The sequence below is a fragment of the Macrobrachium nipponense genome, chromosome 43 (genome assembly GCF_015104395.2).
Source record: "Macrobrachium nipponense isolate FS-2020 chromosome 43, ASM1510439v2, whole genome shotgun sequence".
NCBI lineage: Eukaryota > Metazoa > Arthropoda > Malacostraca > Decapoda > Palaemonidae > Macrobrachium > Macrobrachium nipponense.
In genome coordinates, this window is record NC_061104.1 from 43902618 (window position 1) to 43927793 (window position 25176).

The window sequence follows — 25176 nt, forward strand, 5'->3', positions numbered from 1 at the left end:
AACCTTCATTTTGACGCGACTTTAATCCATTTAGGTTCTGTAATGTTGAGTTTAGTAGGTGATTCCAAGTTCGAAGTACCAGAGAATTTTTATTTTCTTCTTTTTTAACAATTACCTTAAAATTTTTCACATGTAATAATACTTACCACTTATTATACCCAAATAACATCGACGTATTTAATGAAAAACAATTGCAATTAGGCAGTGATCATTCAGTCATAGTAACCGGCTACGTTTTTCATGGACTGCAAATTTTCAGTCATTAGTTTTTATTTAAGGGAAACCACATGCTATTTTAAGTATTGCACACCCATTTGTATGTAATATATATTATATGAAATATATGAGCAGCAGCGTGCATCATTTAGCTGAACAAAACATATGGAGCAACGTACATCATTTAGCTTATAAACAATCAGTGAATCTTGCCAGTTTATTATGGCGAACTTTGCAATTGTTCGTTAATGATTTAGTGAAGCAAACAAACATCACAATACTATAGCACCTCTAAGATTATGAAGTCAGCGTAAAATTGATATTTAAGATCAATACCAATCTAAAAGTTTATGAATGAGGTAGAATGGTTCAAGTCTTGTGAAGATAAAACGAGGCTACTTAATAAAACCTAGCATTCGACCTGGCTATCTAAAAGGACACCGTCAATAACGTTAGCAAGCCTGCACATACTATTACCTATAGTTTAGCCAGATTTATTAAGCAATTCCATTATTACCTAAATTTAGTTTTATTTGGTTGTACGGTGTTTTTACGTTGCATGGAACCAGTGGTTATTCAGCAACGGGACCAACGGCTTTAAGAGACTTCCGAACCACGACGAGAGAGAACTTCCATCACCAGAAATACACATCTCTCGCTCCTCAATGGAATGGCCGGGAATCTAACCCGCGACCACCGAGGTGAGAAGCAATCGCCAAACCAACCACACCACTGAGGCGCTTAACTTTAGTTTTAGTGCTATTAAACACCATCTCATTTTACGGGACACTTGTAGTTCAGGGTATCTGAAGCATCCGGCATTCTCTAAGAATTGGACACGGAATTTAGCCCCATCGCCAAACACTAGGACCTCTTTGTTATTCAGCACTTAAAGGGAAATTTGTAGTAAAAGGTTTGAAAGGTGCAACAGAATAACCTCGAAGTTGCACTATTGAATCAATTGATAGAAGTTGGAAAGTAATATGGCAGCAAGAATATGAGGCGGTACAGTAAAAAAAAATGTAAGAGGTTGCAGGGACACTGCAAAGAAAGTAATGCCTACAGTGCACCGCATTTAGTGCACTGACAGCACTGGCCGGCTATGGGTTCCGAATCTTATTAGACTGGGCTGGAATGTGCCCAGCTTAATCGACAACAAATATAGAGGGGTTCATGTGATGGTGCTCTTTGGTCAGTACTAGCAATTGACACAAGAATGACTTATGCAATTTTAAGTATCAACCCTTCAAAGGTGGTTCTACTTTTAAAAAGTACTTTTCAGACCTCGCAGTGCTTATAATCAAACCTTAAAAGCGCTTGAAAATAAATGTTTCATCTGGCAATAGTAAAACCAACAAAGTGAGGCTGGATGTGAATAAACACAAAGGCAATGCAACAGGTTTCTTGAGGAACATCTTGGTAACGTCAAGACAGCTAAATGCAGGAACTCCTTAAGGGATGAGTTGAATGCATTGTTGAACTTAGGCCAATTGCAAAGCACTGGGACTAATAAGGTCATTCAATGCTGAAATGTTGAACGAAAAACATTCGACATGTGTAACGAGGAAAACCTAGTTGCGCTATGAATTTATGTTAGGAGAGGGTGGAAAATAAGATGGAAGAGAATATGAAAGGAAATACAGTAAAAGGAACCAAAGGAGTATTGCAGCTGGGGGAAGAACAAGTAATGGATACAGAGTACTGACCAATCCGACAGAGAAGCAGTCAGTGAGAGGATATTTGATCCTCATTGCATGATAATTATTAAAGGTGAACATGCAGGACATCCTCCAGTCATGGTCAGTTTAATAATTTACAATCATGTGATGTTTATGATAGAAATAGCTTACTAGAATATTTTTCATTGCTTTCAATTGTTGCCAAAGAAAACTCCCTCAAATTGTGCTATATACTCAAGTAACTATGTCCGACCTTAATTGCAAATACATTGTTGAGGACCTATAGTTGAACCAGGCCGGTTCAAATTCCAAAATATTAGAGGTCTGAGGGACATGGCCTTGCAATACACAAAAGTTATTTGGTCTACAATTCCACTTACGCAACCACAAATGATTTTTTAAAAGTAGAGTATTACAATATTGGCAAACTGTAATCTCAAATCCTCTACTTACAGTTACCCAACACTGATATCCAATTTAATTTCAATGTTTAAAATACACAAATGACAATTAAAATTTATATTTTTCATAACCAACCAACCGGTCTTAACATTAGGATAATCTTCTGGCGCAAGCTTAAATCCGGTAAATTTAATGAAATTGTGTAATACAGGAACTATTGGCCATCTGTGCTTGCTCACAGGGCATTTTACAAATCCAACATTCTTTGTGTACATGAAGGGTTTGCAGGCACTTGAGATTTGGTAATTACTGCAGCATAAAATAAGTATTTGTCCTTCACAAGGCCAAACACCAAATTTCTGCCTTGGATCTCAAGTTAAGTCACTATTTCCACTTGCATCCATTGAAGCTATTTAAACAAGTGTCTCTCTCACACTCCTCTTCCGTAAGTTATGGTACACTTTCTAGGTAAAATATAATAAAGAGCAATTTTCCTTGCATTAAAGGAGACTTCAGATCTCTGGTATGATCACTTATTACCAACGGACTTCTTGGTTAGTAAGGCAAATTATGCACAGGGAAAGAATGAAAAAAATAAACATGAAGGGTTAAAAATTAACCATTTTATTCCCCCTTACTATCGCAGGCATAATGAAAGGTGAGGCATCCCACCAAAATGGATAACTTACCACATACTGTACAAATCCAAAATTATGTTGCATGTCGTTTTGCTTAACTGATGACATTTCCAAATTTGTATAAAAAATAATTCAAATTACAATCAAATGCTTACGGAAAGAAAGGAAATCAAACACTGATGACTGCTTATATATACACAACTTACGGGAAAAATTTCACTGCAAGATAATTTCCTACATTTTCCGGTGTAAAGACAATGTTGGGTAGGTCTAGTAAATTGAAAGTTTATCCTGCGCTGTACTTTTGTCTAAACACCTCTAAGACTTGTTTCAAAAGTTTTACTACTGCAAGCCTGCCAAAATTGCTTTTACACTTTCAGAAATCTTGAGCAATTATCAATTACAGTACTATATATATTATATATATATATAAAACACTTTACAATACTCATGTACAACATACATGGAAATTTCACGCAAATTAAGCAAGTCAAAAATACCTTAAAAGCCGATAGCCTAATAAATAAGTGCCAAACGAACTGAATATATGCAAAATTCCTGAGCATTGAAGAGATAGCCGTGGACAAATTAAAAAATCTGCTAAGCTTCATAATTTGTTATAATATTAGCAGCTTTAGAGCTGTGATTAAGCAATAGTTTATATTGCTGATTTTTCAGAGCATCTCACTTCATGATCACTTTGAACAACTACTTTGCAGCCCTAAGAAAAGGACCAGCTTGGATGTAAAACGTCGACAGGGTGTGTATTCAAGATGTTTATTTCGTTTGTAGTTCACACTTGGCTGAAAATCAGCATTATGATTTTGCTATATTGAAAGAATTTACAGCTTATCATCATGCACCAACAAATTACAAAATGGGTTGTGATAACTTCACTGCACAAGATTAATTTGTCAAAGACAAACATCAGTACAAAAGTTGTTTGAAATACCCATAATACAGTGCATCCCACGAATATTCATTTAACAAACTGAAAAGGTGAGCGTTCTCCAGAGCTGTTAGTAGAAGACTTTTAACTCAATATCAACAGGTGCACACTACAGTGTATAGTGCGATGCTTCTGAAAAACATCCAATCTCAACACTTGCAAAACTATTATATGTTGCAACATCATTACAATAAAAAAATTAAAAGTTTCAGCTGTCAAACCAAATATAGTAGCTCATTTGAATGGAAATCTTTTGCAAAAATTTAGTTCAAAACATTTTTCGTAATACACGAACGCTCACCTACATGTCAGTTAAATTTCAATATTTTCCCCACACAATTGTGCTTTTGCTTTACCAATTAAATATTTAACTTCAAAGATCCAACATGAATTTCAACAATAAAACATGAAAAAATTATATATTCACTTATCAACCTCAAAATAATAAAAATGATCTACTCCATATACAATTCTAATGTGATTTCAAATAAATATTCAATAGAAATAGGCTAAATAGGGCATCACAGATCCCATGTAACAGGTTACCCCAAAATCCTCAAGACAATTTATTAAAACCCAACACACCAAAATGCAAAGTATTCTCACATTCTCCCAAGCAATTACTAAGTGACCCAATTAACTGAAATTTTCAAATGTTATAAACTGATCTCTCATTCTGGGGAAACTAATGAAAAAAACATCTTAACACTGGAATGGTTGTCAATTTTATTCTAATATTTTGCATATGAATTATGCATGATAAAGTAAAAAAACAAATTGAAAAAACTAAATGAAAATAGAAAAAGCAAGTTTTACAAGGGCCTAGAAAGTTGCCACGCAAGGGTGAGCTGTAAAAAATAAAAGTGAAGGTGAAGGTTCTCCTGCACTAAGCTTGGATCAACTGCACAATCAAACGCCATATAAACATTACCATTTATTCCTCAGTTTCATCACAAAAGAAAACCGAACCAGGGAGTACTATTATTATTAACGGGTCAAATAACTTGTGACGAGGACCTTCCTCAAAACAAACAAAACAGTTTAGTGGCTGGAACTTCTCTCAAGTTATTGTCCAACGGGACATGCATATACGCTTATGTATACTTTATGTATGACATTGATGGCTCCCTTCTGCCACAAAATGAAAAATAAAGTAGGAAAAAAAGAAACTAGTTTGGTTCTCTTATATATTAGATGGGTACAACAGAATACAAATGGTTACCATGGTGACATGAACCAAAGATGTCATTTTAGCAGACAAATGAAATTCTGCCTTGATTACAATTAAGCTTAGTGTTCCCTCTCCATGGCACCCAGAACTCTGTTGCAGAATAATCACAGTTATCAACCATTAGCCCCGTACGTTCTAATACGAAAAAAATATATTTGTATATTTTTTTTTTTTAAAGAGAAATGGTTGTCCTGAAGGTGGTGATAATGATGGTGTAGTTAGCAGCAATGGAAGGATTGTTAAGAATTTACTTCATGTTTGGCTTAGTAGCAACTACCATTTCCTGACCCATAGCAGAAAGTACTGTCAGCTGGAAAAAAAATGGGGGGACGACTTGTCAATAAAGGAATTAAAAAAAAAAAAAAAAGTTATTTGAAGCCTATATTGCAGTAAATGTTCCCTCAAAATCTGAATATGGAAATCACAATAACATGGCTTTGAATTGCCTTACAGTACAATAACAATTTCAAGAACAAGAGACAATTATCACTTAACCTTTACAAAATTTTAAATATGTATACCCATTGAAAAAAACTTACATGATATTCACAAATTCTATACAGATCAACAAAAATGTCTATTTTGTTACTAACCAACAGATATAGGCTTCAACAGCTCATACTGTAACATTAAGAATGATACTGAAAAAATTAAAATGTACACACTAAATTTAATTATATAGAGTATTTCTATACCAAAAATACTGGAATTAAGTGGAACCAAATCAACAATTATAGTTAACTAATAGCTGTTCAAAAATTCCCATAAAAGCAACTATTCAAAACCTTTCAAATAATATTGTACTGGAAAAACATTCACAACCCAATATGCTGCAATGAGAATATGGTAACATTCCTAACATTGCCTTGAATAGTCCAAACAACATTTCCCCCTTTAGCTGAAGTTCTGATGCTTACATAAAACACACTGTGCAATATCATAATTCTGATTAGCAATCTCTGCCAACAAGGATTGAGTCGTGGTCATTTCACTCAGCTCTATTAATATTAATACGTAGAGCGGTTAACCAGGCATGATTGACTTACAACTAAGGAGAGCAAGCCAGAGTAGTTCAATTTTTGGAACTTTAATATGGCCCTATTAATTTGAAGACAAAATTTAAGAACCGACAAAAACATGTATACTGGAAATAACTCGGGAACCGTTACTTTGTCAGTTGGTCAATCAACGGAATCAATGTTAGCTTTCCCTAACATTGCATTTTTACTATTATTATTAAACTTCCATAATGACTTTCAACTTAACTATTGGGAAATTAGTAAATAAGAAAAATTACTAATTTTGAATAAATTTGTACTTTTCATAACTAACAAACCTTTGGTCTTAACATTAGGAATAATATTCTAGCACTAGCGGAAAATCCAGTAAATAAAAAAAAATACTTTCTTACCGCCTACCGCCTTTGAGAGAGGACATGATTACTCTCTCTTTAAAGCCAGTTTAGTTTGCCAATTTTTTCCTATCTTTCTTCGCTACCCTTTCTCAGGGTGTTCTCAGTGTGCGATCAATTTGTATTTTTCATAGCTAACAAGCCTGAGGTCTTAACAATAGGATAATCGTTTTGTGCCAGTTGGAAACTGGTTAAAAACAATCAAAGATTGTAAAGCAAGGAATCTGTGGTATCTGGTAACTCATGCGTATACAAGGTGGAAGTGGTCACCAACCAGGCATAGTTATAGATTCAATCTAAATTGTAAATATCGTACATTTTCTATGTAAATTGTACATTATCAATATGCAAACGTAGTCTTATAGATATTAAATATATTCCTTACGTACCAGGCCTAGACTACTGATGACTGAATGCGGACTTCAGCCCCCACCATCCACTATAACCCGGTGCACAATTTTCATTATATTGTAGGTTCCTTTGGTATCTCTTCTCACTATCCTATTCGACTTCGCAACTATCTTCACATCTAATTTAAGAAATACTTTAAGAGAACCTGTAAAGGTACTGTAACAATTTCACTACCCAAAAAATGCTAAATAACATCCACTAACTCTTCTCATTAACAGCAATTGATAGAAATTTGACCCATTTAACTTGGCAATCAGAACAGCATAATGACTCCCACATGCTGATTGACTATTTCCATCAATAACCTGGGAAAAATGCTTTACAATCCAACCATAACCAGACTACTTGAAGCTGTCAAAACCTGAACGAGACAAAAATCAAAAAGACTAAAAATGAGGGAGAGCTTCAAGGTACCATAATTACGTTTATATACAATAAAAGACATACTTACCAGAAGGTCCTCATTACTCTCAAATTTAGTCCTGATTTCTGTGCCCAAGTCTCCTTCTGGAATTTTAATATCGTCACGGAGTTCGCCAGATTCCATCATCAGTGAGAGGAAGCCATCATCAGAGATATCAATCAACTGAAATAGAAAACATGTAATTAGATAAATTTCAAGATTATATGTATCATTCTCTTCATTTTCTAAGCAACCTTCTTTGGAGTGAGAGCGCACGCACACAAAATTAAGTTTACCTGGTAGTCTGCACGTTTCACCACAGGTACATCCATGTTGTGGGTGGAAGGACAAATATCTTCATATTTTTTTCCTGTGAAGAGGTCAATGCCAATGAGATGCACCTTGGCATGACCGTGTTTACCGGTTTTGCTGGTGGACATTTCCACTATCTTGCAAGCACGATTCTGTAACCATGGTAAAGAATTAGTAGGGAGGTCTACAACAATGTTATGTATAGTTCAGAATAAATTAGTTGAAACCAAGAATCACAATACATTACACCAATGCTTGCAACAATACAACAACCACTCAGGCCTACATTACTCATAAAAGATACTCCACATCACTTTTCTCTTATTAGCACTTGACTAGACCAAAGCATGATTTTGTCACTGTGGTGACACCATTTACTTCACCATTAGAGCTATGAACTGGACTTGGCTCAAATTCTAGTTCACAATGGTATTATTCAAGATAACTAAAATGCTGGCATTATGGTACTCTGATTATTCAAATACAGGTTGATAGAAATTGTTAGCTCTTTACTGGTGTATATAACAAAATTTTGCAACTAGCAAGACATTAACATCAAGTTGGTATCTGAATCTATATAATCATGGCAATGTTCTTGACTGCTCTGAAAAATTCATATTGATAGCATACATGCATGCCATATGTTCAACCCTTGACAAAGCAATTTTTTAATTACTGCAGAGCCATAATACAACCTTTAATTTACTAAAAACTTCATTTGCCACTAATGCCAATGATCTGTCAATGCCTTAAACAGTAACTAATGTCAGAATTCAGTTTGATGATGAATTAATTAAATGTTTAATGATACTACCACTAACTTTCAAATTAATATTGTTGCCACTAGGCATGTCCTTGCAACTTTCCTTTTGAATGACTCAAATGCATATATGTACTATAAAAAAAAAATCTGACCTTCAAATAGCTCAGCCTATTGAGAGAGAGAGAGAGAGAGAGAGAGAGAGAGAGAGAGAGGAGAGAAGAGAGAGAGAGAGAGAGAGAGAGACGAGAGAGAGAAAGAGGAGAGGAGAGAAGGAGAGAGAGAGAGAGAGAGAGAGAGAACTAGCCTATTTTTTAATAAATGGGTCTTTCTAGGACTACCACTTACTACAGATGTCCATGGGAATATGCTAAATAGGTACTGTACATTTTGCACTACAGCATCCAATATAAAAATTTCAGTACTACTGTGCACTCCTACCTTGATGACAACATGACCATTTTTGCGGAGAGAGGAGCACTGGGCGGGGTAAACGTTTGATGCACCAGCATCACCACCATCAAAATCGGCTTGCAGCTCCTCAGACATAGTAACTGTTTTTGGATCTGAAAAAAGAAAAACAAAATATATAAATTGTATTGAACTTTTTCTTCTTCATTACTAAGATCTTAAAATAATATTCACAATAATAAGCCCTTAAAAATAACAGAATAGTCATGAAAATCAAATTTGACCATTATAAAGACAAATGACAGTGTAATATGCAGAGATTTCCAGAGTCACAAAACTAGGCTTGACACCAAATCAACATCATGATGTTGGTCTTAAATTTTGGCAAAAATTATGGATAATCTACAAGTAATTACTGCAAAGTTGCTAAAGACTGCGGTCACACACAAAGTGATGCAGTTTCCACTAGTACTCCAAGACAGCAGCAAAGTATACACATTAAAAATTTCCAAACTTTACTTGTCCACGAGAATATTACCCTAGAATGCCAATATTTTTAAGCGCCAAAAATCCAATGCATATTTTGTAGATTTCTTACTAATATACCAAAAATATTACTGTTACTGCACAGAAGGCGTTAAGCCTAGGAAACAAGTACAGGCAGTCCCCAGGTTACGACAGGTTCGGCTTACGACGTTCCGAGATAAGGCGCTTTTCAATTACATTCATCAGAAATTATTTCCAGGGTTACAACGCCTACAATGCTCATCTGGCACAAGAAATATGACACCAAAAATGCAAAATAATCAATATTTGAAGGTTTTTATGAAAAATGCAATAAGAATGCAGTTTACATAGTTTTGAATGCACCCAAAGCATTATAAGTAAGGTTTTCTTAGGATTTTTGATGATGTTCCGGCTTACGATGATTTTCGGGTTACAACGCGTATCAAGAACGGAACCCCCTTCGTAACCCGGGGATTGCCTGTAATAACATTAAACCAGCACACCCAACGCCGACCCTTTCCTTGCTTATTTATACAGCTACATAAATTATGGCTAAAAAATTGAGCCCTTCACAATTCATCATACACCAAACATAGTTCCGAGTACGCGCAAAATCACAAGGTCCCAAGATTAGCAAGTGGATAAGTTCACTGAAGTACTGAAATGTTGCCAATTTGGTCTTTCCAGCAATCATTTGTCTCCATTTACTTTCAGTCTAGAGGACCATTGAAAAGTATAAAAAGAATTAGAACTGGATAGGAATTTAGTGTGCCTACGACATGAGAGAATAAAGATAACATAGTACAACTAAAGGCTAACCCTATCAAGATAATGAGCAGCCAACTGTCCTTTTCAAATTCAAAATACCTATGCTGTGAGGTGTGAAGATTACTTTTTAAATGTGTAATTAAATACATACTAATAAAAAAATTAGCAGCTAATTAACTGGCCACCAAAGTCATATATATAATACGAGAGAGCAAAGTGCTGGACCCTATTGCTTATCAAATCATGTTCTTTAAATAGCTCAGATGAACTGAATGTATGCTAAATGGGTACCACCAAATTTACATTATGTCATCTTTACATTAGTATACGTATGACAAACTACACTTCCAGCTCAACTTTTTTTTTTTTCTTTTTCTTAAAAGGATAATTTTCAACTTTCAACCACGGATAAATGACAAGAGTTCCTTTACCAAGAACTTGGAAAGATGACAGGCAAAAAGCCCACATTTAACTGCTTGAGTATGCTAAATTCCAGATACTCAATACAAAGGCAATCTTTAATTCTAGTAAAATGACTGATAGAAAATTAAGAAATATACAACTGCTGCTGTAATTTCAAAAGAATACAAATTGCTACCAAACATTCATAATGGGGAAAAATACCTGTTAACAGAACATACAATATAACCTAAAGCACGAATTGACAAAAAACTTGGACTGTACCATCTAACTAGCGAAGCTGCAGATGGCAGAGGTTTGAGGAAAATGTAAAATGCAATACTATTTTTGAAAATAAAAAATTCCAACAGCTATCATTGGCACAATTTTACCCATGTGCATTTCTCAACCACCACATATTGGACATCTACGATGGTCTCCTTGCGAGAAAATTCTCAGACACCACGATGCTTAAAGGCTAATCACGAACACAAAAAGGGCAGGAAAGTCCAACATACTCATTCAAGAAGCAAGAAATACCCCTACACACAACAATCATTGAAGAGAAACTAATGCTATGGCTACTGTATACACCCAGTTACCCAAAAAAAGCTGCACAAGGCCAATGTTTCCCAATTGCAAGTGGACCCAGCTGGACCTGAGGTATACATATCCAAATGAAGGTGGTTAGTATCCTCAAAGGAACAGCAGATGTTCTGGTGCATTCACCACCTTCAGAGCTATTGATGCAAGCTAGAAGGCAGGATAGGCAACAGATTTCCTCTTCCAACATCTTGACAGGATGTAATCAATGACAAACTACATCCCTCGATTGGTTGGAATGTCCAGTCCTGATACAGCACTAAGTGCAACAGCAGTAACAATCCACCATCTAAAATCTTACCCTTAAACCTAAGCACAGACAAGCAGTCTCTTCAATTAGGCAATTAATGTGGAGCTGCTCAGAAACACTACTCGTTTTGTTCCATATGTCCATCTGCCTGTGGTGTTTTCGCATGGTAACACTGCGTCCCGGGCTTTAAATAGTTACGCCATGTGCAAGTTTTAGGTAAATAAAAGGATATCTGGGTGTACATTTGCAACTGAAAAGTGTTTTTAATAATTTACTGTATGCAAATTACACCGTTAATATTCGAAATAGGATATTATTTAAAGCCCGGGACGCAGTGTTACCATGCGCAAACACCACAGGCAGATGGACAGATGGAAAAAAACAGAGTATAGTTATTCAAAGCACAAGCATACCATATACCCTTTTGGTTAAAAAAGTGCCAACTTCTTAACACCTGCACCTGATATTAAGCCATGGGCTTTGGAGCATGTTAAAAATGTGTAGGCTAAATGTATAGCTCAACTTCATATTCTTGAGAGGAGGAGTTGAAACTGAGTAATACCCACCTGTTTATGTAAGCTTAATGGTCCATTATGTTTAATAACGCCACGAAAAGTCAAATTCATACACCTGCTAATCACACACACAAAATGGGTAGGAAAGACCAACATACTCAAGAATCAAAGCACACGACCAAGCAATGCCTCTACACAAACCCCCATTGAAGAGAAACTAACACTATAGGTACTATGTACACACCCAGTTACCCAACAACTGCACAGCCAACAGCCCAATTCTGCAATCTTGTTTCAATTGGACACAGCTACACCTGAGGTATACATATCCATAAAATGAAGGTGGAACAACAGATGTTCTGGTGCTTTCACCACCTTCAGAGCTATTGATGCAAGCTAGAAGGCAGGATAGGCAACAGATTTCCTCTTCCAACATCTTGCCAGGATGTAATCAATGACAACTACATCCCTCGAATGGTTGGAATGTCCAGTCCTGATACAGCATTAAGTGCAACAGCAGTAACAATCCACCAATCTAAAATCTTACCCTTAAATCTAAACAAAAACAAGCAGTGTATGCAATACTGAATGTATAGTAATGCTACTTATAAGAACAAATGTGGATCTAATAAAAAAACTAAAGCTATTCAAAGCACAATTGTAACACCACCATACGTATACCATTTTTGTTAAAAAGCGCCAAATGCTGCAGTACTGAAACCTTTTTGGATGCAAAACTATGCACAAAGTCAAACAGTACATAGTATAATTTATTTTGAATATATCTAATTGCAGTTTCCTTGGCCACACAATCAACTGTCATTTGACATAAGTCAAAATCTGGAAGTCTCCCTTGTGAGAGGTTATCTGACCATATGCATTTTAGTCATGTATGAGTTCTTCTTCAGCAGTGGGACCAATACAGGGTAGGAAAAATGTAACATTGCATAAAAAGTTGCCACTGTTCCTACAAGGATACAAACCTCATCTGACTGTTTGCATACCAATTTAATACACTACCAATTCTCAAGTCACGTAAGGCCAACATTGAACTGATTTCCATGACTCCCTCTAACCTAAACATGGGGAATAAGGCCATCTGATCCCTTAACAGTGTCAAGAATACACACAAACAATATGACAACTCTCCACCTGTAAGGGAGGACAATTAAATGGAAGTTCGTAAACCTGCCCCTACATTTGACCCATCCAGCATAATGAGTGCTTGTGAGGCTGGCTAGTAGTAGATTGAAAGAAGGAAAAGCAACATTAAAACACCATACATCCAATGATTTTCACTTAAACTTGAAGATGCTGTTTGTCTCACCAGTGTTAGTTACAAGTTTTGAGTCGTCACCACAGGACCCACGGGAAGTGTCCCAAGATTTGTGGGTAATATCTCATAGTTGGGGGAAAAGGCAGTTTGGCAGCCATACACCTGGTTGTTTTAGAAAACTCTCTCAATAAGAGTGCTGAGCTGTTAGTCAGCAATGAAGAGGTGAAGGTAACATACTTAGTGAAAGTGTACAAAGAAAAACCAACCAACAAAGAGCTGTAGGAGATTTGCAGTGAGCAGCAACAGCTGGTGGCTGAGGAACCAGTCTAATGAAGAAGATGGAAAAAACATCAATCTAATAAAAGTTAATTTGGGCTAAATGAGGGGACATGTACAATACCACCTTGGCAAAACTAACAAGCCAGAATGTAAATTAGTTATATAATTTAAATTTCCCACTGAGCCGTTCTGTAAAGATCTCTTACAGCAAACATCACTACATAGGTTTTTGGTGGAAATTAAATTTGAAAAGTAAAGACAACTGAAAACTAAAAAACACCAAAGTTCCAATGCCTGTTGTTTTGATAGTGTACGTATTTGTATTTGATCACCCTTTTTTCATGATTATGTATCTACAAGGGTTGCAAATAGCATAATACAAGCCGTCAACACAAAATGAAGTATAAATAGCATTTACTAGGGGAATCTGGCACTCACTGGGCCTTGTGAAAACACACATACAGAGGTATCACTGTGTATCCATAGACTGTAATGACAAGTTTGAATCCTTATAAGAACAATGGCAATGTTGTTTTGCAGCTTTCACCACCTACAGAGCTATTAAATGTGAGCTACGAGGCAGGATAAACTACAAAATTTTCTCTTCCAACACTTAGCAAAGATATAACCATTATGATTACATCTCTCGAATGGTTGGATAAACTTCCTGGAAAACATAAGATGTAACCTGAATGACTACAACAATACTGTTTTAGAATAAATCTTATGTCAAGACAAATGCAACTCCCTATCTCCCTTTATTATACCATTGCAACAACCTGCACCCCACATGGCTGCCTGCTACCAGCAGCCATGCTACCAAAGATTAACACCATATAATAAGTGAATTTACATTTTTCAACTGTAAGCTACAATACAATGGAAATCTTGTAGAACTAAGTCAATCTCCACGAATTGTTCTCACCATTAAAAAAATGAGACGCATTTAATTATGAAAAATTATATAATACTGACCAAGTTGTAGCAAATGTTCTGGTAACAGGGGCAAGTGATTATGCCCTACTAAAGAAATTTTCAAACTCCTAGAACTGAACTATAACACAAATGATCATATGTTCCCGAGATCTATAAGCTAGTTTATGTCTTTGCCAGCAGGCTCTGAAAAACACAGTCCTGTGGAAATCCTGCGACCCCACCATCTGCCACACTGAACCCACAACAAAAACATGCAGCCTAGGGACCACAGGCAAAATCTCCTTGAGATAACCATGAGAAACAAAGTATATAGTATTAAAGCCAAACCTGACAAGACGTCAAACAAAAACAATGCATAAGGTTAAGCAAACTGCAGTGTAGTGTCCTTGACATTGAGTTATAAAGGAAACTTTTCTGTGTTATAAGACTATGCTCCATTGCCCACACTCCAAAAAAAGTGAAGTGATGGTTACAAGATGTGAATTGCTGTATTACTATTAACATTAAATTTACAGTTCACTAATCATCCTTAATTAGAGACAACCTAATTATTAACCAGATTTCAGGGACATTTGTTTATTTCTACCCTTCCACTAAGGGGCACAGTTCAACCGCTGAACTTTACATGGTATTCAATGAAGTATGAGGACAGGAAATTAATAGAAGATGCATTCTTCCTACAGTGAAAAAGACAACAAATACAAAGTTGTAGCATCTACCCTTGAATAACTTTCACGACAGAGAAATAGACTAGTTATTAAAAGCTGGCAAAAATTTATGAAGCCATTAATTACCCACAACTACTACTCCCCCATAAGCATAAATTTTGTTAAAATTTCTTGCAGAAACTTATATATTAAGTATAAAAGGCATCGCAAGCAGACGAAACCAAGAATCGCACCCACAATATGATCACTTCTACAGGTCGGAAATGGCTGCTCAAACAATAATAATATTAACTACAGGAAAAAAGCATTCATCAACACACTACTCCACACAAAAGAGCACTACTAAAAAACGAGCCACAGTCATAAACCGCACTTACACTTGGAAGAAACACTTCAACAGCCACAGTGGTCAACATGGTTAGGTAAATCTATACAGTATTCTTGCCAAAGCTATTGATGCTGCATGAAAGCATGTGCATTTTCAGACAAGGAATTTCATCAGCATTAGCCTGAGTAATATTTGTACATGTGCCTAAGCAAACCTCAAAACCAACATTTTCATGAACGTTGACAGCACTGAGCATACATAACTGACAAGGACTACCCCTGCTACATAGTATATCCATCTCTTGACAACCCTAAACCATTAACCAGCAAATAACAGCTATTCTGTGAAATCAACTTTCAAAAACACAAAAGATTACTTAACAGCGACTTAATGGACAAGAGTAAAAAGGAACTGCGCAAGCACTAAGAAAATCACTCTTCTTGAGGTACGGGAGATCATTGAAATCACAAAATAGATTATACCTTAAGTTCAGAGCTCGATGGCAAAGTCGTCACTCAACTGACCAGTCATAGGACCACTGATTTTGAATATAAATGTGAGAGCTGGCCAACAGACAAGGGTTCGGTTAGAATTTGTCAGTTTTGAATGTTAAAATGATGAATGGGGGGAAAGAAGTCTCAAGTACAACCAACATTTTGTGAAAAACTGGGTCAAATGTTTTTTAGCACATGCCACCTGTAGGAATTATGAAAGAAGAATTCCAAATTTCTGTGGTTGGTAACAAAGTTCACTGAACTGACCAGTCATGGGAATGCTGGTTCTCGAATATTAAATATGGCCAATGGACAAGTTTGGCCTGAATTTGCCATCTGGGAGAGGTGACAACTTTATTACCTTCAAAAGAAATCTTTTTTTTTTTATTTCTACAAATAACGGATCACACTGCAATTAGTTTTTAATGTTCTTAAAAATTTTTGTGGATTATATGCCACAACCAAGTTTCCTTTGAAGGTTGTAACAGTTACTCCATTCATGCAACAAATGAAGATGGTAGGCTACAGCATGTATACGTTAAGAAACCAACCACCTTGGAAATAAATGGATCACTTATATAAACTACTACGTACTATGTAATGTGTTCTCCATTCCCTGGGTTTGAAAAGAACATTGTATTCAACTATTCTTTGATAAAAGGTTAGTAAAAATAAAAGCAGGTCCACACACGATCCTGTGCCATGGTCTTGCATCAAACGAAAATTTCCTGTGGCACAAGTGTTACTGGTTACTTTTTTCATTCACGAAACTATAGTCCTATAAATTTTACTTGTTAATTTTACCTAACAACTTTCCACAATCTAATGGAAGCCACATCTTGTACAGAGTAGGCTTTTATTTTTTCTGCTTAATGGAAATCCTTTCTAAGAAAATTAGAATTTCCTGTTACAGCAAGCATATCACAAGCACTAGACGAAAATAATCCACAGGATTCTGAAATCCTCATTAAAACTGCGTGCATTACAATTAGCAAATAACTTTTAAAAAGGTAATATTTTTCAAATTATAAAGTGCAATGCAAAAGTACAGCTTTTATTTGCTTAAAACTTTCGTTACAGACAAGCGCTAATTTTTCTTACACAACGCATCAAGAGAGAGAAAGCTTCCAAATGAAATTCTTCTCCCCAAATTCATACATCAACTTTGCCAGAAGGCTATTCCTAAGTAACGACTCCACACCGGCTGCAAGGAATGGTCCCGCGAATACGAAAGCCATTAGGGACTTAGGGGTCAAATTATTTCGCTGTGTTTTAAGTACTAGCCCATGGGGGGGGTACAGTCGACTGACTAAAAATTACAGTAAATTCTTAATAAGCAATCACAATACTATAGAAAAAGTCAATTTCCAAGGAACTCCCCGAAGGAAGCAATTACTTTGAATCTATCGCTAGATGTCTAGAATCACACAGTGCAAATGCCACAATGGTTTTACACAGGCTATATATAAATAATGCATTCATTAAAAATGGTGGAAATTAAGCAAAACTAAAAAGTTGGGTTAAGAGATGGACGGACACCTTCTGTGTGCATTCAAGTGTATGTTTGTCACAAACTCTGTCCAACTTTCTCCTGATTTTGCAAACTTAATTTTTGGGAAACTAAATGTGATCAGTGGCCATTAAAGTCAAAAGCAAGAATGGATTTAAGGGTGAACAGCAAGCTGAACTTCACGGCTTTATGAGATGAGAAACTAAATCCTTGTGGGTGGAAAATATCTACCAGTATTTTATGGAAACAGTCAATTATAGCTCACCTATTAGCCTACAGGAGGATAAAACCTAGGACCTGCAACCTTGGGACTAAAACACTAGCCTATGACTAAAAATCTATAACTTAGCCCTCCCCCCCCCACACTAACTCATTTTAACCAATTACATTTGTGACCACATGAAAACTGAAATTAAGAAAAAAACTGGATTAACCTAGGCTGATTTATTGGTACGCAATGCAGAAAGACCTAGGCTGATTTATTGGTACGCAACGACAGAAAGAGAAAGACCATGACGTAAGATACATACTACTTAGGGTAGGATTTTTTAGGCTAAGTCCCACACTAGTCTGAGTACGAATAGCCGTTATGTTAACCATCTTGCTCTGACCTTACATTGTATAAACTATACTTTATAAATTAATAACCAAGGAAAATGTGGTCCAAGACACTACTGACTTGAGCGATCTGAAATTCAGCTCGTACACATAAGCCCGACAAGGGATTTTTGAGCTCTGCACTAGGTCCTATAATCACCAATAGAACTGAGAAAGAATTAAAACGCTGTAAGTGAACCTCACGTCAAGACTGTCAGCTAACACAAAAGGCCACTCATTCCAGCAATGCTATTGGGGTTACTAGTCCATAGGCCCCTATAGCCTTTCCCACCCCCCTCCCTTCATCACCCCCAATCCGTACACGCATTCCATCCACCTAAGGAGTAGTAGTTAGGGAGTCATTTTTCGTGGCGAATTCGCCCTTCTCCCCTCAACACATCCCCGTCCCTCGAAAACTTCGGAATCGGGGTTCGAAGAAGGAAGAGGCAGGAAGGGGGGAGGTTATTTTCCGGCAAAACAACGGCCAGCTGGATATGGTATGACACATGCAGGCAAAAATAGCTCCCCCAACAACAACGTGGGGCCCTTTTGACAAAGGCGAGCCGTCCATTGACAACTCTCCCCCAAACCTCTCGATACACTTCTCCCCCCCCACCTCGGCCTCCTCCTCCTCCTTCACCTCCAACTCTCGCCGCTCAAGTCCCCCGAAAAGTCGAAGAAAAGGGCGAAATCGTATATTTACCAGGACCCGGGACGTCGTCGCCGCCGCTGCTGCTACACTTTCCGCGTGTGTTGGCACAAAGGGCTTAGGAGGCCAAGAGAAAGTAGCAGCAACAGCAGCGAGTAGGGGCTTTCGTGGTAGTATTTGGTTTCGTACGCCCGCCAGTCCCACGCACCGCCGTGGAGGGAGAGAGAGAGAAAAAAAAAAAAAAAAAAAAAAAAACTCCTTCCATGTTGCGGTTTCACCCGAAGGAGGAGAGACTGTCGTACACCCAAACAAAACAATGGCTCCCGGAGCCCTTTTTCCGCCTTAAAATGCCCAGACGCACGCCCAACGCCCGCCCGAGGAGCCTCAGGGCGCCGCCCGCGTTGCCCCAGAGGAGCGCACACCCGAAAAAGACGTCAAATAGCCGCAATATGGCGCCGGCCAGGTTATTGTCAATGGGGGGAAGTGACGGAGTTTGGCGGCGGTGTTTTGGACCAACCTGAAAGAAATGGGCGCCCGCAAACGGCTCCTACTCGAGGGCGGCCCCTCAACGGCGGCTCGGCGCCCTGTGGCACAGGTCACGAGACCCTCGGTTCAAGCACTCACTCGAAAGACGTCGAAAAGGGGAGAAAAGAAGCTCAGGGGAAGGTCAACTCACACGTGTGTTGCCAGGGCGAGGCTGCAGAGAGCGAGAGAGAGAGGGCGCGCGCACCGGACACCCGCCAACCACCAAATATGGCCGACTGCATACAACTGAAGAGCGCCTTGCGTCTTGGCCCACCTACACATTCTTTCTCCATTCGCCCTTTTGTGGGCTTTCTAGCCCTTTCAGAAGCTCTGGAAAATTTATCTCATTGATATTATCACGACTATGTGCCGTCATAGGCCTCCAGCCGTTGATTTCAAATATGTCAACACGGTGCTGTTTGGTGCGTACATCCCGCACTCTCCCTCGTGGAATTGTTTTAAATCGTCGTTTTCTGTGAAAATCGAAGTCAATTCATATTTATGAATATTTTTACCTATCAAATAATCATCTTCTCATTTATTATCTATGTATTGCATGGGATCGTCGACTTCTTTATCGTACTTGTGAAAGAAAAAAACTTCCTCCAAATAACAGGATGGCGCTTGATAGTCTTTTAAACATTCATGACTGGTGCGCAAGGAACGGGAAGTAAATCGAATCTTAAAAGATGAGTTGTTTTATCAGGCATTGTCTGACCGAATGAACTTGTTCATCGCTAATTACGAATGACACAGTAAATATAGGTATCAGAAATGTCCTAACAACATGAAAATTCCTCTGCTTGTTCCCAAGACAAAGGTTGGTTTTCCTTGCATTCTTATAAAACCAGTCCGCTTTGCACTAAAAATGAAACTGAGTATACTTTGGAATTGCATTTACTCGTGCGATAAATGTTAAGTACAATGAAAATGCGTCTTCAAGACAATAATGGTGGTTACATAATCAGGACAACGTTGGCTATTTCATCCGTAGTTTCGGACACTATAAAATAAGGTATGACTAAGCACAATTGCGTTGATCTGTTGCATTTTCTTTATTTTAACTTTAGCCTGTACTTTATAGTCAAAGCCTATTCCCTCTTATGTTTTGAGGAGCCAGGTGTAGCGGCACTGCATGGACTATTCGCAGCAAAAGCTTTCAGTAAAGTCAGTAATGCCAATACTGGAAAGGGGGCAGGAAGTCAGGAACAATAAATTCCTTCCAATCGTCTCTGACTAAAGATCTCTCTCTCTCTCTCTCTCTCTTCTCTCTCTCTCTCTCTCTCTCTCTCTCTCTCTCTCTCTCTCTCTCTCTCTCTCAGTGTATCTTTCTCAGACTTGCTATTACTCCTACAGGTAAATTGATGAACTGGATTTTATCATTATGTCCGATCAAGCTTGTTTCGTGGCAAACAGAGACTGTTCTGGTTGTGTGTATCTTGACATTTCAACTCCTTCACACTGGATCAAATTAGTGTGAGGAGGTTCCCATTATGTATGAACAAACGTTAACTGTGAAGACAAGTGCCGTAGAATAGCGCAACTGTAGCTACTACAGTCATTTCGAAAATTTGACGGCAGGAGAAAAATGATAAACTGGATGGGGTTACCCAATGGATGCATTTAAAAACCCGAATCGTAAGTTACCGAGATACTTTGATATCAAAGAAAACGACAAGAGCAAGACCTCCTCCCAAGTTCGTTGGGGGAGGTAGGCACAGAGAAATGAGTGATGCACAATTTCCCAGAAGCCAAGTAGGGTTGGATGACATCCATTCCACTAAAAGAACAAGTGACGAGATCTCATGGGAGGATACTGTGTATCTTGTGACATTTCCTAAGTTTCTCAACTCTCTAGTCCTAGAGATGACATTGACTAAAGTCAGTGTTCAGATTTAAGGGGGGGGGGGGGGGGGAACCTGGTCACGTGTCCACTCGCCCCCACCCCCTGGATAGAATATGTAAGTCTCAAGGCTATAATTAAATTTTGATAATTAGTGTTCATTGCACAAAAGTAAAATACTGATAAAAACAATGAAAATACTTTTGTATATAGATTATATATATATATATATATATATATATATATATATATATATATATATATATATATATATATATTCTTTATGCATGTATTTAACACTTGCACTTGCCAAAACAACTTTCAGTGCTACTTATTTGTAAGCTACAGCTTTTGGAAAATCTATCAATCCTCATAATTCTTAATCTCTCTCTCTCTCTCTCTCAACTCTATCTCTCTCTCTCTCTCTCTCTCTTCTCGCTCTCTCGCTCTCTCTCTACTGATATATATATATATATATATATATATATATATATATATATATATCATATATATATATATATATATATATATATATATATATATAAAGAGAGAGAGAGAGAGAGAGAGAGAGAGAGAGAGAGAGAGAGAGAGAGAGAGAGAGATGATAATTTTATGTGCCCCCCCAAATGAAAGATTTCTAGATCTGCCAATGACTACAGTGGAGGTCAGGTAAATTTTTGAAATCTTCGAGGTTTTAGAAACCCCTTTTCAAGATACGTATTGAGCTTAAAAATGAAAGAAAGCATCTCGTCTGTCTAGTTAGAAACGCTGAGGTTTGAGATGAAACCACTGCCGTGTAAGCTGTAATGGTCTTGCCGCGTGTTTTTCATAGTCTTGTTTCGTGTCCGCACCGAGTTTCAAATTCATTTAGAATATTACTGGAATCTGCCTTATTCTTTAAATGTCATTGAAAGAGGTTTTGTTGAATTGGAAGAATTAAGTCTCTGCGTCAAGAGCGAGACAAAGGAAAATAAGGGTTCGGGCAAGACGGAAAAAACCAGTTTACATTCATTGCTAGGCTAATTCCTGAATCCTGAGTCGGTTCGTGTCAACAATTTGGACTCACTGATAAACATTGCAACAAGATAATGCATTGAGTGGCCAGTGAGAACAGGTTTGGCGTTACTCGAAACAATTTAGGTTCCTTTTAGCAGAAAATACGAAAAAAAAAGGCAGGGAACCGTTGGCCTCAGAGATTTGCAGTAACACGTAGCTATTTCGCCGGATAAGGTTCAATCAATTTTTATTCATTCGAGCATTTTTTTTCTATGATAATTTTTTCATCAATAATAATAACAATCACCTCATCAACGTGTGGGCCCAACAGCGCCTCTGCTGATCTACAAGTAAGTAGTGAAACAGACATACCAGGTGGGTATGATCCTAGAAGCTATGGTAGATTCACATCAACCGTGCATCTGATGTCTAGACCAGTCCCTTACGACTCTTCTGATTGGCTATCAACAAGCCAATCACAGGGTTGGAAACTCTGAGTCTCTTTCGAGAGTTCACAAAGGCGAGATGTATGTTCCACCTCTCCTGAGGGATACGACTTTCAAAATTATCCCTCAGGAGAAGTGGAACATACATCCTGCCTATGTTAACTCTCTCGAGAGACTGAGAGTTTCCAACCCTGTGACTGGCTTAACAACAGCCAGTCAGGATCTTCGTAAGGGACTGGCCTAGACATCAGATGCACGGTTGGTGTGAATCTACTATAGAAACTTTCATCCCCAAAAGATTTTCCTGGAACAAAACTGGAAAAGTAGCACTTGGGGCCACCCCATCTGAGGGGGAAACCGGTCTATGGATGAAGGTGTACAAATTCAAACAAGCAATCTTGCTAAGAGGACATATTATTGCTGTCCGGGTCACTCACAGATCAGTGGTTCAAAGCCCTATAAAGAGGAGGAGGAGGAGATCTGTCTTATCAATAACCAGAAAGAGAAGAAGACGACTACCCTCCAAGCTGGAAGTCTTCCCACGGACTCTGAAGAGAGAGATAATGCAGTCCTTTGGGTAATTACAATACGCCGTTGTTTTGCTGATAACCGAGATAATGGCTATCACAGACCCATTATTAGTGTCCAGACTTAGCAAATATTACTAAGAAACAAGCTTACAAAGTGGTTGACCTTCGGATGAGGTGTCTATGGAATAGAATGCCATTGTAAAATGCAAGGAGAAAGAGACAATTACATGACTAAATAACGAACAGGTGGCATATGGCCAGGTTCATCTACATTATCACCATCATGGTCCCCTACAGCAGTGGTTTCCAAAATCAACGCGCCCCCCCCCCCCCCCCCACCTCTCCCAGCCGAGGACCCCAGCCAATCAAAAGTTATCATTACCATACCGGAATAGCCAGTATAATGTAGTACATTTAATACTTGAATATTCCTGCACAAAGTAAGTATAAGTAAATATATTAAACATTTCCAGTGTTTTTTTAAAATTCAATGCAAAGTAAAATTGGTGAAAACTGCCACACTTTTTGTTGGAGTTGAAAAAATATTAATTTTTTTCATTGTGTCGCAGACCCCTTATAAGGCCTTCTGGTCGCCCAGGGGTCCGCAGACCCCAGTTTAGGAACCACTGCCCCACACCCCCGACCCTAAACAGTAAGCCTCTCTAACCCCTCACAAACAAAATTTTAAAAATATGAAAATTTGATGACTCACTGACACTCAATTGGAAGACAAAGTAATAGAAAAATTCTTGGAAAGCTTACTCTCCTGAAGTAGGTTCAGGATTACAGTTTAATCTATTGGCCATACTTTTTGAGCGTCGAATCATAGCTGCTGAGGCTGGCGAATGGCTTGGTATCTGATCTTGGAGGTCCTTGGGTCACGCAGCAATTGCTCTAAAGGTAACGAATCTGCCAATACCTGCGAAGAAAGAGAGACGTTGTCACAATTTCTTTTTACTGAAAAAAAGATAAACTATCTTGATCGTTAAAATTTTCGGGCGTAAAGTTGTTATTGTCAGGTTCCCATTGAAATTTGTGGGTCCTCTTTCTACTGACATACATTCAGCAGAAAAGCAACATACACGAACTATGCTAGACTTTATCCAGCATATTTCATGTAAATTGAATTTATGTCGCTAATCTATTCGATGAACATTGTATTTCATTATACATCTATAAACATCTTATAGGCATCCCGTCATAATTATGGCTATCCCAGTCATATATCGATTGACAGTTTAAACTGCCAGACCTGCGTCTCAACACGAAAGGTCAATATAAAATTCTTCATACTGTATGTTGATCTACGGTGTTTTTCATCTTTGATAAATAAGGTTTAGAGAATATAAAAAGAGTACGATCTTCGTCTCGCATGGAATCTCCTGTAGCACCCCGACCGGAAATACTTGATTACGAAAGAAGTCTTGAGGCGTTAGATATTAGAGGAGACAAATTGTCGCTGAGCCTAGAATATGAAGGTCAGTCTTAATGATCTGATTTGAAACAACTCCTCGAATATGCTCGATAAAAGTATCTTATTGTACACAATCATACAGATCGTATTAACCTTTAAAATACCTGCGCTGATCAACACAATAAAATTCTCAAGGTTTTAGTAAGCGACCGAAGATTCACAGTTTGAAAGAGAATTGCAGGTCCTTGAAGAGCTTTCAGATATATCAGAGCTTGATTCTCTGTCACGATGGAATTTTATTTCCAAATTATATTTTAAGTTTCAACGAACAAGGGTTTAGATTAAGTTCCAAAAGGTTCACAATAAATATAAGCGTTAAAATTTCTTGTAAAACTTCATAAAAACTGCAGCTTCCGAACCCTTCTCTGGGTTCATCAAAAGCTATTGTAAAGATTTTATAAGTTTTACACGAAATTTTAACGTTTATATTTTTTCCCAACAAATCAGGATTATAGCGTATACGAGCACATGAAGGAAAGGCAAGATTTTCTTAGCATTTTAGTCTATGGTGAATCTGAGCCCAGAAACTTAATTATCAATGTAATTCAGTAAATGCCTGGAGTTATTCTGTCGCTTTTTGTTATCTAATAAAGACATCCTCTATATTCCTAAATGACGCTAAGGTGTTATGTGTTTAGTCAAGATGAAGCGCACCTCAGTTTACTTCAAGGCTTCGTGAAGAATACATGGCTAGTACATCAAAATGATAAAAGACTGTTAACACAATTTTGATCTGAGAAAATATTATTGAAGGGACGAC

At 37.6% G+C, this 25176-nt stretch overlaps 1 protein-coding gene across 5 annotated transcripts; it reads right to left on the minus strand.

The window, feature by feature from the left end:
* Nucleotides 1–2905: 2905 nt before the first annotated feature.
* On the minus strand, nucleotides 2906–23784 carry LOC135213699 (eukaryotic translation initiation factor 5A-1-like). 5 transcript variants are annotated; one of them, XM_064247795.1, is made up of 5 exons: nucleotides 23751–23784; nucleotides 8854–8978; nucleotides 7637–7804; nucleotides 7389–7523; nucleotides 2906–5425 (listed from the first exon to the last, which is right to left on the minus strand). In XM_064247795.1, exons 1-5 carry the CDS (start codon nucleotides 23767–23769, stop codon nucleotides 5363–5365), a joined length of 510 nt encoding a protein of 169 aa, XP_064103865.1. In that variant the 5' UTR covers nucleotides 23770–23784; the 3' UTR covers nucleotides 2906–5362. The 5 variants fall into 5 exon arrangements, with proteins under 5 accessions (XP_064103865.1, XP_064103864.1, XP_064103866.1 ...); XM_064247794.1 differs by lacking the exon at nucleotides 23751–23784 and adding an exon at nucleotides 19279–19633; XM_064247796.1 differs by lacking the exon at nucleotides 23751–23784 and adding an exon at nucleotides 19227–19350.
* Between the last annotated feature and the right edge of the window lie 1392 nt (nucleotides 23785–25176).

Bases quoted from the DNA above. Each gene is read 5' to 3' on its own strand.
- LOC135213699 (XM_064247794.1), bottom strand. From the start codon at position 19,420: ATGGAGAAAGAATGTGTAGGTGGGCCAAGACGCAAGGCGCTCTTCAGT. The intron at 7,805-8,853 runs GTAGGAGTGCAC...CCATGGTTACAG, and splicing joins ATGGTCATGTTGTCATCAAG to AATCGTGCTTGCAAGATAGT. The intron at 7,524-7,636 runs GTAAACTTAATT...TTTCTATTTCAG, and splicing joins TGAAACGTGCAGACTACCAG to TTGATTGATATCTCTGATGA.